At 34.1% G+C, this 12,969-nt stretch overlaps 2 protein-coding genes across 3 annotated transcripts; both read right to left on the reverse strand.

Moving 5' to 3' along the window:
- Nucleotides 1-285: 285 nt before the first annotated feature.
- Nucleotides 286-1,357, reverse strand: LOC135631168 (uncharacterized). 2 transcript variants are annotated; one of them, XM_065138627.1, is made up of 2 exons: nt 1,082-1,357; nt 286-1,001 (listed from the first exon to the last, which is right to left on the reverse strand). In XM_065138627.1, exons 1-2 carry the CDS (start codon nt 1,340-1,342, stop codon nt 366-368), a joined length of 897 nt encoding a protein of 298 aa, XP_064994699.1. In that variant the 5' UTR covers nt 1,343-1,357; the 3' UTR covers nt 286-365. The 2 variants fall into 2 exon arrangements, with proteins under 2 accessions (XP_064994699.1, XP_064994701.1); XM_065138629.1 differs by having other exon boundaries at nt 1,065-1,291.
- A 10,445-nt stretch (nt 1,358-11,802) lies between these two features.
- On the reverse strand, nt 11,803-12,747 carry LOC135631291 (chalcone isomerase-like protein 1). The gene is made up of 4 exons (XM_065138837.1): nt 12,558-12,747; nt 12,246-12,492; nt 12,076-12,167; nt 11,803-12,000 (listed from the first exon to the last, which is right to left on the reverse strand). Exons 1-4 carry the CDS (start codon nt 12,718-12,720, stop codon nt 11,858-11,860), a joined length of 645 nt encoding a protein of 214 aa, XP_064994909.1. The 5' UTR covers nt 12,721-12,747; the 3' UTR covers nt 11,803-11,857.
- Nucleotides 12,748-12,969: the final 222 nt, after the last annotated feature.

Here is a 12,969-nt window from a genome sequence, read left to right on the forward strand (position 1 = left end):
ACTGAATTGAATTGAAATTAAATCTAATTTAAATATATTCAAAATCGATTCATCAATAATTTGATTTTGAACAATATAAAGTATTCCAATTTAAACAGTTTCATTTTGTTAATCAGTGTGGACTAAACTGAACTAATTTTAATTTAAAATATATATATATATATATATATATATATATATATATATATATATATATCAATCCGATCGAGTTTATTATCTTTTCAAGTCCTTAATCGTTTTAAAAATCCAATATATTGTCCGATTTCAAACTAAAAAAGAATAGAATAAAATAAAATAGGGATTTGGGGATTTTATTATTGCTTATAAAATCTTGAAAGGGGACACCAAATCGAGAGACAGAAATTTTAGGTCCTCACTTTCCCAATCCTAAGGAAGATAGGGAAGCGGACGACCTTGACCGCCTTCCCGTCGCCACCCCATGCCTTCTCAAGATCACTCACCATCCCATCCGTCAAAAGCTCCACTCCCCTTTCCTTAGCCGTCTGATACGCCGACCACGACCTAATGTAGGTGAGATACGTCCCCATGTCCATGGCCCGCTCCGCCGCGAACTCAAACGGCCCCGTGCTTTCCTCCCCGTCCACCGGATCGTACGGGAACAGCAGGCTCCTGTACTCGTCATCCACCATCTGTCGTGCCGCTGCCCAGAACCGGCCCGATTCGGTGTACAGGCGCCAGAACACCGTGTCCACCGCCGGGTCGACTCGGGGCTCGGTATAGCACCACACGGCGAGGACGCCTCCGGGCTTGGCCAGGACCGAGTTGACCCCGTCGTAGAAGGTGGGGAGGTCGAGCCAGTGGAGCGCCTGGGCCACGCAGACCAGGTCCACGGTCGAAGGCGGCGCCACGTGCTGGTGCAGATCCGTGGGCGACAGGGTGGGCGGCGTGTGGCGGTAGTCGATGTTGGGGAGCCTGGGCGCGAAGCTGAGTTGCTCCTGACTCGTGTCCGTCGCCACGAGTCTCTTGTAGAGCCTGGCTAGCTGAAGAAGCAATTTGGGCCTGTGAGAGCGAGCGAACGAGAGAGAGAGAGAGAGAGAACTCACGGAGACGGCGGCCTGACCGCTGCCGGTGCCCACATCCCAAGCCAGGTCGTGCTGGGGAGTCTTGGATGCGATGAACCGGAATAGATCTTCCGGGTAACTCGGCCGAGTCTCCACATAATTCTGCGCTTGCTTGCAGAACAGGTTCGCCATTCCCCTCTCTCTCTCTCTGCGCGCAAGCCCTGAGTCAAACTTGCGTGGTTGCGTGCGCTGCTGTGGCGGACTCCACCGGCCTTGTATAAGAGGAAGAGGTGTACTGATGGAATCTGGCTTCCCTCCATGTATTGCCACGCATGGCCAAACCCTGAGTCAAACTTGCTTCCCAAGAATGCCACGACAAGGGACGCTTCACGCACGATCCAACTAATTACGGAGTTCGAATTCGAATTGAGTAGCAATGTCTTGTCATCCAATTGCCGCCCAACAAATCAAAAGACTTTCAACACTATATATATATATATATATATATATATATATATTTATTTATTTATTTATTTATTGATAGAATAGAGAATTTCCCGGAGAGTAAAAGATCGCAAGATGTGTCAAAAATATCAATCTTGGATTGATGTAAAGCAAATAGTTTACGAGTCAAAGACTTCGTGAGTAGGACACCACAATGAAAAGGAATGGACATTAGCGCAGAGTGGAGTGGAGAAGACAATTGTCGTTTGCCGAGAAGAAAATATTTGTAATATTTGTCGACAACGGAGGTGGAAAAGCAGCACAGACAGCAGAGGTGGAAAAGCAATAATGATGTCAACATGCTCTAGCAAATAATTATTAAAGAAGCTTTATTAAAGAAACTTTGAATACATTAACATGTCCCTCTCCTATTTATACAGATTATGAGGGAGGATTTTCCTCAACAGAATAGAGGATTCTCTCAACAAAATTAGAGAGATTTTCTCATATAATTAAAGAAATTTATTATATATATATATATATTCATTTCAGACTAATAATTAGTTTAAGGAAAATTGAATATTTGAGTATTCAAAGCCAACTGATTTCCCACCTTTCCATCGCTTTACAACCACCAAATATTTGAGTATAAAGTATGGGCCTCTCCTTTCCCATCAATTTTATGTAGGATCCATCTTCACGTAAGTATTCGGAGTTTGTTCTCTATCAATAGAAGCCAAATTCCATCTTCCATCGTTACTTTATATCAATAAAAAACACTATATTTTAAGTGTGTAGTGATGTAAGTATTACTTGGTAATTTATGCTTCAGCAGTTTATTCAATATATGTGATAAATTTACCCTTCTAATATTTATAATATTTATTCAAAAGTAAATACATATTTTTTATTTAAATTAATAAGAAAATAAATAAAATAAATTTTGTATGACCTATATATATATATATATATATATAATATAATATAAAAATAATATATTCAAAAATAAATAAAATTTTTAACTTATAGAAGATATAAATCATGTTATTTTTCACTAAATTATGTTAAAAATATTATGATTTTTTTAGATAATGTTACGGGGTGCTTTGAAACTTTAAAAAAATTATATTAGCATCTCGTAAATATCAAATACTAATGCTATACTAAGGTAGCATCAATATTTGAGTACCTGCAATACAACATCCAAACATAAATTCACATTTAAAATATACATTTAGTCTTTTAGCATTTTGATCAAAGTTATCAAAATTGGATTGGATGGATTAATAGGTCGGTTTGTATGTTTAATAATTTAAAAAAAAATATACTATGTTAAAAACATAAATATATATTGATAATATTATAAAAATAATTTATATAATGTAATGAAAGAGAACCATAGTTTCTCATTAACTCTCGGATGAAATATAAATTTAAAGAATTAGCATTTGATTTGAATTAAGTCTGTCTTTAGCTTGGAGTGGGGATTAAATAAGTCTTTTACCTTGCAAAGCCAAAGCCAAAGCCTTGCTGTTGATTACTATTCGGAGTTTGCCATTGGTAGGCTTATGGGTGGGACGACCGTCAGTGAACAAAGAGAAATATTTAGAGAAGAGAGGACCAGCAGCCGAGTGGAAGAAGAAAGTGTTGTCGAGATGCAAAACAGTGCTAAAGTGCTTTCTGATTTGGTTTCTTCTCCATCTTTTTTTTACTTTACTCATGCTTTTATTTTCTATGATTTTGTGGGTCACAACTACCATAGATACCGGAGACTTAATCCTATTATATAGAGAAATAAATAGAGAAAAAGTGAAAAAAAAAAAAAATCTAAATTGAAGAGAGAGAGAAATCAAGAAGAGGAAAATTATCAGATAGAAATAATCCCAACTATAATTCTGAATTCATCGATTTCGATTTAACAAAAAGGGGAACCAAACCAAGGGCTGATTCCTAGAAGATGCTAGACATTTCGATCATCGCTTCGATTGATATATAAAATAGAAGGATGTTTTCTTCGAAGATAATATTATGATTTCATTTTGTCCCCTTTGTCTAATCATCGATACATGCTTGAGTTTTAATTTTTTAAAGGTCATGTTCGATCTAATTTTATCTGGGATCCATCCTCTTGTGATGAAAGCTTGATTCACATCTATTGTCAACACTAGAGTTATTAGTATTTGTGTTGGGCATCATATCACTATTTCATAATAAAAAACTCTATACTTGTAGTGCTATCATCAAACTCGAAAGAAATTAAATATATATGGAGTTCAAACCCGATGATCTCCTTGCTTTTTTTTTTTTTTTTTTGTCTTTGTAACAATGGTTTTCTCCCTTAAGGATTTTGCTTCCCCTACTAACTTGATTCGTACATGTAAAAATTTCGAAAGTACCATGTTCTTTACTATACTTAGCATTATAATGATCACATAAGTTAATGATTAACTTTTCAATATCTCAAATTTTATCACCAATATCAATATTTACTCTTTAACTTTAATAATAACTGGTTAAATAATCACTTAAATATTTATTTAAATATTTTAAATTTAAATAAGCAACTTTTAAATTTTTAAAAATTTTAAAATTCTTTCACATTCCAATATTGTGGATATAAACTAACTTACCTAACATTGTTTACAATAAAAATATATAATAATTTTTTATATATTCACAAAATTCTTCATATGTAAAATTTCATTGGATAGGATCCTTATAGAAAATGTTTTAGGTCTTTTATCATTTAATTTGTAAAATCTGACTCATTCTGTCATTACTTGTGGATGACTCCAAACGAATGGCATAGCTTTAGCTTGTTTAACGAGAGAATTTTTTTTTCTAAAGATCTAAGTCGTAAATATAAATTCAAAACATGGCAAGCACAAGGCACCACCAAATGACAATAGATCCTTGTAAATATAAATTCATTGTTCAATCACTTTCAGTCCAATGACAATAGATTTTCATGTAGGAATGTTTGTGCTAGTGATCACTCCATCAACACAAATAGAAAATCGATCATCCGAAACTCAAAATTTTTTTAAATAAAAATTATGTAAAATAGGAGTGAGAGTGTTTTGAGCTTTGGACGAGAATTCAATGGATCAAGAAGACATTGATCTAGATCGTTCCTCATGATAGAGAATGTTCTCACTATAGGGACTATGGGAGCCTCATGCTTCTTGTATCTGTCTCTTTCACCTTCTTTCTACTATCCAGAGTCGAGATGTTGACCGCCATCGATCGATCTCATTTGAGTTCTATCCCAACCTTAAGGCTCCGTCTTTCAACAGCCATAAATCTTTCGGTTGTTGTTGGCTATTTCAGTTGCCGATTTATCACGGATAAAATTATAAACAGAGTATTCGAATAAATACTTATGTATGTCTATGTCTTTTAGCTTGTTCATGCTTTGCACAATATGTAGAGGGATGATCGAAGGCTTATAACCCCATTTTAGTTGGGTTTGATGGTCGTTTTAGGTTTGTAAATAAAGGTTGTGTCATGTGGACACTTGTGAATGATTTCGGTCTATAGTGGACCCTTTTGGATCCTTTGTTGTGCGACCGTTCAGAGATTGTGAAGTCTGTTTGTAATTTGCATTGGATGTGAAGTGTTTTATGAAATGTTTGCTTATGGATCCGGAGTAAGGCGTTTTCTCTAACATGTTTTATCTTTTGTAGGCCCTAAGAGACCATGGGAGGTTTCGGGGAGGTTGATCTTTACGAACGGACACGGAAGAGTGCCTCACGACTTAGGTAAAACCAGCTAAGTCCGTGACAGATGGTATCAGAGCAGGACAAGCACTCATATAAATACATAGCATGCAAACGTGGGAGGACCTAGTGGGGTTGCGTTGAGGGCAACCAACACATGCGACCATTTGGAGAAAAGCCGGCATTGAGATGTACGAAAAAGGAGTCGCTCAAAGGACAAATATCTGAGATTAGTATTCAGAGGAATGACCAATCCTTCACGCAAGAGGCACCACAAGGACAACCAAGCTTGGAAGAATCTGTAGCGCACAAAGGTTGTGATGACTGAGTTTGAGTTACGACTCAATGTTGGCAATCATACTTGATGGTGCTCAAGGCAAGTGAGGCGCTTGGTAATAGATCTAATATATTTGATCTCAAGAACCTAGGCTCTAATTCCAATTGTTAGCATAAAATCTATAATCATGCTATCTGTAATGCAAAAAAACCTTTATGCTAAGATTGAAATAAAATAAAATTAGATCTAACAATATATTACGATGCATACCTTTCTTGTTGTTAAGAAGAATAACTTTATCTGATCCTTCTCCTCTCTTCCTATCTTTTCACAGGACCGGATTAGGGGAGAGGGAGATTGAAAGAAAAACCTTAATCTCTCAACTACATTGAGATGCACTGAGATCACCACTTTTAGCCCCTAGAGGTCCTGTCTATTTTTAGGCGAGAGCAAAGGGTCTAAGATAAGTTATTAGGAGAGTTTCTCCCATCAAGGTTATCTCCTAAGAAATCCTACTTTAATTAAACTTCTTTTCTATTGGCCAATAACCATTATTAGAATCCAATAATATCTATAATATATCTTACTTAATTAAATAGGGTCACATAATCTAAAATTCTTGGCCCATTAATTAGTAAGATATAAAAGGATTTAAAATAAAAAATAAATAAATAAAATTTATTTAAAAAATAATTTGACCCAATTGGATTATAAAATTTTAGAAAAACTATATACACGCACATGAATTTTAGAAAATAGGCCAATAAGACCAATAATAATAATAATAATAATAATAATAATAATAATAATATATTAAGTTTGACTAACAATATAAGTAATAACGGTTGTATGCCATCAGTATCACACTTCCTTCTATGTACTACAATACTGTTAGCCTTTCCTAATGCGGTCCAAAATGACCTATATAATTTATCTTGTCAAGATAATCCTATCATTACATTCAACCATAATATGTACATACATAATTATAAACAGGATAACAGAAACAAATAACTTTAAGTACGTAGGCAAGAATGTCAATTATAGTATCTACTCAAACATGCATCACTATATCCTTTATGGGTTGCTCATAAACCTAATCATAAGAACATGTTCTTTCAAAATACTTTAGACTATAAGTCCTAAGTGAATGGATCAGCAATCAATATAGTGGAACTCAAGTAATTAATTGACATTGAATGTTTCTGGACTCATTTTCTCTGACCATCAAGTACTTTATATCATAATACATATAGATGCAATAGTACTTGTCATTCTTAGAGAAAAAAACTACTACAATGTCATAAAATATCTTCAACAATATAGCAATTGAGTCTGACTACACTAAGTCCTGAGATAAAATTTTACAGTAAAAAATCTTACATTACCAAATTTAATTATCCTCATACTATGATTAGAGCAATAAGATATGTACCCCTTTAAACTTTTATGAATAGATTATAAAATATTTAAAATAGTTATTAAATCTAATTTTCTTTTATATGAGTTGAAGATCCTTATCTTTATAGGACAATCTCAAATATATAAATATCTTAAGTTAGGTTTCCTATCATTTCATAACTTAAAAGAAGTCATGCAATTTACTTACTAGGAACACCATTCAAGATATACATAATTATTTTTGAAACTTCTTCACATATTGATTTGGATATAAAAGAATAATCTATCATACTCCTAACCATATCTATAAGATACGATGATATCTTTTAGTAATCATATTTTGCTGTAACACATCTGGTAAATCATATACCTTATTTTTTTAAGAATATAGTAAAATAATTAGAATTATAATTGGGTTCATCATAAATACCATAAAATTCATCACCCTTGTCAGATATGATGATCTTGACTTTTTTATCTAATTGTATATCGACTTTATTTATGTATACTTCAAGAGTGAAAATAGTTATAGACATTACATGAATTAGATATATATAATCATATCTCAACAGATTATTTATATGATGATAAAATGTCTCTCTTTAATGAGACGAAAGCATAGAGTGATAAATATAACCTAAGGAGTTTATAAAACTACGTTTCACTTCAATATTTAATTATAGGATTATTGTAAACTTATGATTCATATTAATTCTGTATAGACTATTATACATAATTCAAAGGTTAATTTTCTTGAATCACAGTAAGTTTACAACCACCAAAAGAGAAATAATATTCTAATAATTTTAGGTAAAGAACTTAAATTCTCAAAATTATAAGAAGCATGGATCCTTAAGATTTATCAAATTAAATTATCTTTAGATATAAGCGATAAATACAAATTAATATGGCTTTCACTTTAAGATATTCCCCATAATGATAAATATCTCATTCTCTTTTGATTTATTATCTCCGTTTATTTTTCTTTTATTTTAATGAATATCTATTATTGGTAACATATGTTGAAGCATCAAATTAATCCATCAAGGATTAGAAAAATAATTTTTGTAATATTTGATTTGAACCATATAAAGGTGTTTTTTTTTTATTTCTTCTTCACATAACTTTCTTTACTACAGAAGTAATATTTTATTGTGAATATATTCTTTTATGAGTTTATATAGTAATTATAAATTTAGGTGACTTATGTTTCATCCTTAATTTAGTATTACCTACTCCTTGAGTAGTACTCAAAATATTATAGGTCTTGAGCTTACCGTTTTATCATTTATTTTGAGGATATACTCTTGAATTCCTCAAATATTATCATTTTAAGATGTCAACTACTGACTTATCAGAAAATTTAAATTGATCCTTAGATATTCTCATGTGCTAGTTGTAAATTGTATTGAAGTCTAAGTATCATAAAATTGAGTCATTACCTTTCTTGATCAGTCACCTCAATTATTTATTTCATAAAATTTTCAGTAATTAAGATTATGTTCTGTTCAATTAATATGATCAAGGTCTCACTCATTCAATACAACTTATATATACTCAAGCCATTTATTTCAGAAAGTATAGGGATATTTACAAAAATACAATGAATGAAGTAACACTGTAATAATATAACATTAATGCTTTGAGTTTCTAAAATATGATGAACTATTGATATCATCTATATTTCACCTTTCGGTGAAATATTGATATATCTAGTATTCACTCAAGATCACTTATGGAGGACTGATATCATCTTTGTGGAATTGTATTGTTATCTTTGGGTATACAACCCTAAACTGTAAGGATATTATCATCTAAATATTATTTTATTTAATATCATTTAGGATCAATTCCATAATTAATTTTTATAGATTATTGGTCTAGATCACTTTGGTGACTACAGGACCAATACAAAAAGATAAAATACGGTCTAAAATATCCCATGAATGACAAGAACTTTATTGTAATTTATATCCCATAAGTCTATCATCCTAGGCTACTTTGGTAGCTACCATTCAGATAAAACTTAGAAAGATAAATTATAAATAATATTCACTAAATTTCTTTATCTTGATTCATGTTGCCATTGTGAATATTATTTTATTTAATATCATTTAGGACTAATTTCATAATATATTTTATAAATTATTGGTCCAGGTCACTTTGGAGGCTACAAGACCGATACAAAAATATAAAATATAATATAAAATGTCCTATAAATGATAAGACCTTTATTGTAATTCACATCTCATAGGTCTATTATCTCATGCTACTTTGGTAGCTATCGGTTAGATAAAACTTATGAAGATAAATTACAAATAATATTCATAAATTTATTTATCTTGATTTATGCTAAAGCAGTTCAATAATAAAATAACAACCATAATAATTATTAAACATTAATCAGAAAAAAAACTCATATAATAATCATGATAACATATAAATCATGCCTTCATGTGAAAGATAAATATTATTTCATAATTTTAAAAAGATATATGTGAATAATCAAATAAATATCTAAGAACAATAATTATATTTTAATTACCATATGTAAAAATATAATCAATAATTCATATGAGAAAACTATAAAAGTAAACCGTAGTTTATATTTTTTAATCAGAATTAAATTGAATCATATAATCAAAATATAATCATGATTAAATTCAATCATAATTATAATAAATAATATTTATTAATTTTATAATTTAGAATATAAATTAAAATTATTAATTTTATAAGAATAAAATTGTAAATATATGACATGATATAAACTGAAATTATGAAATTCACAAATGGCAAAGCTATAATTTGGCAAAACCTAACATCTAGGGCAAAACTGTAAATATGCCAAAAGAATTAAAGGATATTAATAAAATATAGAAGGGCAAAGATGTAATTTGATCTAAGGGAAACACTAAGGCAAAACTATATTTTTGCCCAAAAATCTGATCAGCAATGCTGTCGTCTTTGCGCGTGCAGTGTTGCCATGCCGCAGCAGGCGCGCTGCCGCTACCTGCACGTGGGCGCTGTCGCTACCTGCACACGATTGTCGCGGTTCTTGTATCGCTTGGCCGCCGCCTTGGCGTAGCCTAGCCGTGTGCAACCGCCGCCGGCGCGCGGGTCCTGCCCGTGCGTGGCCATCGTTTGGGTGCGGCGTGCCCATGCACGATCGCTGCCGCTGCCCTCTGACCATGGGGGGTAGTGGCTGCCACCATCTACGGCCACCGCCCTTCCGCAGGCGTCTTCTGTGGGCGCCACCATTACACATGAGGGCGGCCGCCGCCTTAACATGGGGTGCAGCCGCTGCCTTTCGTGGGCACCGTGTTCACAAGCGGTGCGGGATGCCCATGGTGCCGCCACCGCTCGCAAGTGGACCGCTTCCTGCGCACGGTCGTGATGCACGACTTTAAGGAGGTACACGACCCTTTAGTGGGGTTGTCGACAACGATCAACAAAGATGATTGCCTCAATAACACCGATAGTAAATCCATCGATCAAACATAAAGATCGTACATTGCTCACAATTAACAATAGAGCAAATCATATAGGAAAAACATATCAATAATATTTGACGAATCATTCGTGCATCGTAAATAAAAATAATAGATCTAATATATTTGATCTCAAGAACCTAGGCTCTAATACCAATTGTTAGCATAAAATCTGTAATCATGCTATCTATAATGCAGAAAAACTTTTATGCCAATATTGAAATCAAATAAAATTAGATCTAACAATATATTACGATGCATACCTTTCTTGTTGTTTAGAAGAATAAACCTTATCTGATCTATGAGCGCTCCATTGTTGGATCTGAGATATCAATCTGCAAGGAGAACTAGATCCTTCTCCTCTCTTCCTATCTTTTCATAGGACCGGATTAGGGGAGAGGGAGATTGAAAGAAAAAACTTAATGCACTGAGATCACCATTTTTAGCCCCTAGAGGTCCTGTCTATTTTTAGACGAGAGCAGAGGGTCAAGAATAAGTTATTAGGAGAGTTGCTCCCATTAAAGTTATCTCCTAAGAAATCCTACTTTAACTGAACTTCTTTTCTATTGGCCAATAACCATTATCAGAATCCAATCATGATCGGGAGCTATTGGGAGCTCCACTTCGATGAACAACACGACGACAAGAAGGGCTATGGATTCAAGAAGTGAAAGCTATGGAGCCGCAGAGACGGGTCTTCCGTGCGTGTATCGAATATTGCATCGGATGAAAACCTTGGTCATCAGCATATGGGGGCTGTGTACCACCAAAGAAAAAGTTTGAACGTGTAGGAAAGTTATGTATACGAGTATTCCAATATATATATATATATATATATATATATATATATATTATTCTTTATAATATATATTCTAATAATATTATAATATGATTTTTTTTTAAAATACTTACTTTTTTATATTTCGCAATCAATAGTTTCATTTTATTTGTTTCAAATAATATCTCTAATTTTAAAAATAATATACTTGAAAATTTTATTTATCTATTATAATATTTTGATCTGTTATAATGTTTTTCACATGTTATATTATTTTTAACTATCACAATAAAAATACTATAAAGTTGATTTGAAGATACTATAAATAATTTAATTTGATTCATAATCTCAATCAAACTAATTATAAGTCTAAATATACAGTACTATAACGATCGAAAAGACATGACATAATATTGTTTATAATATTTTTTTAATAATATTTATAGTATTTTCAATAAAATACTATAAATATTTATTATAAATATTATATATATATATATATATATATATATATATATATATATATATATATATATATAAGGTAATTGATGAATTGTGCCTGTAATTACAAGGTAATTATTAAGTCATGTAGCTGACATGATGAACACGGAAAGGAGGTGTGCTTTGTGCTGCCGTGATGGAGCTGAAATGTGTATATAGAAAACCTCCATTGTTGCAGCAAAACGAAATCAGCCTTTATTATTCCCACTTGTACTCCTTTTATCCTATGGAGCCGAAAGAGAAGAGACCAGTGTTCTTCCAAATCTCTCTTTAGCCTCCTTGTCAAATGGATCATCACCCAGATACATGTGGAAGTAAGCTCTGCACAGCAACTCACTCTCGACCTTGCTCATCAACTCATCTTTCACTGCACCAAACAATCTCACATTCTAATCATAGCTGTTAATCCATATAAGATGTTGCAATTCTCCAATGTTCTCACCCTTGGCCTGCAGCACATGTCCAGGAAGCCTAGTTATCTCGATGACCGATCCAGGAGGCAGTTTAGTGCCATCTTTCGCTGCTGCCATGACCCTGCAATGGATCACAAGAAAGGACGTGCTTAGGGTTAGGTTATATACGCGAGGAGGAAAGATAGGGTATGTATTCTACTTCTTGATGAGTTCCTCGTTCTGCTGACCACCGGTGAGCTTCTTCAGTGATCCACCGAGGCCTTCATCAAAGTTCTTCCTCACCATGCTCATGGTGAGGCCTTTGAACACTATCACCAGCCTGACAACGATGCCCACGTCGCCGTCGATCACTGCCTCGTACAGTTCCTTACAGGGTCTCTCTGCAGCCTCGCCAAGCTTCGCCTTGAGAAGCTCCTTCAACCGAGCATCAATGTCGACATACATTCCTGCACACACAAACAGGGTTCATGTCAGCATGCGCTTGCAGCATCTCCACCACAGCTCCACCGACCGAAGGCGTAGATGTTGATGCCGAGCGCCAGAAGTTTCCTTCTTCTTAACCCGGTGGCACACAGCTGCTTCCCATCAGGTAGCTTCGCAGGAAACGAGACTCCAGTCTTGGGCTCCACTTCCATCTTCTCCTCCTCCTCCTTCCTGCCTACTTCCGCTTCCATCGTGTGAGATCAGGTGGGGTGCCGAGCGAGAACTCGAGCGCATGTATAAGAAGGCAACGAGGGCATCGGAGCTTAAAGAGAGGTGGGTGGCGGTTGAGGGCATTCATCAACCTACGGATCGAAACGACAAGGGAAGGGTTTATGTAGCCATCGGGGGCGTTGACTCATTCATTCAGATTTTAATGCCTCTTAAACTGCCTTGAATTGGACAGTAAACAGCACCGTTGACTAGATTTAATCCCCTTTCTT

Source organism: Musa acuminata, chromosome BXJ3-2 (assembly GCF_036884655.1).
Source record: "Musa acuminata AAA Group cultivar baxijiao chromosome BXJ3-2, Cavendish_Baxijiao_AAA, whole genome shotgun sequence".
Lineage (NCBI taxonomy): Eukaryota > Viridiplantae > Streptophyta > Magnoliopsida > Zingiberales > Musaceae > Musa > Musa acuminata.

Bases quoted from the DNA above. Each gene is read 5' to 3' on its own strand.
- LOC135631291 (XM_065138837.1), bottom strand. From the start codon at position 12,720: ATGGAAGCGGAAGTAGGCAGGAAGGAGGAGGAGGAGAAGATGGAAGTG. The intron at 12,493-12,557 runs GTCGGTGGAGCT...TTGTGTGTGCAG, and splicing joins CATCAACATCTACGCCTTCG to GAATGTATGTCGACATTGAT. The intron at 12,001-12,075 runs GTGAGAACATTG...TGTTTGGTGCAG, and splicing joins ACATGTGCTGCAGGCCAAGG to TGAAAGATGAGTTGATGAGC.
- LOC135631168 (XM_065138627.1), bottom strand. From the start codon at position 1,342: ATGGAGGGAAGCCAGATTCCATCAGTACACCTCTTCCTCTTATACAAG. The intron at 1,002-1,081 runs GTCAGGCCGCCG...TTGCTTCTTCAG, and splicing joins GGATGTGGGCACCGGCAGCG to CTAGCCAGGCTCTACAAGAG.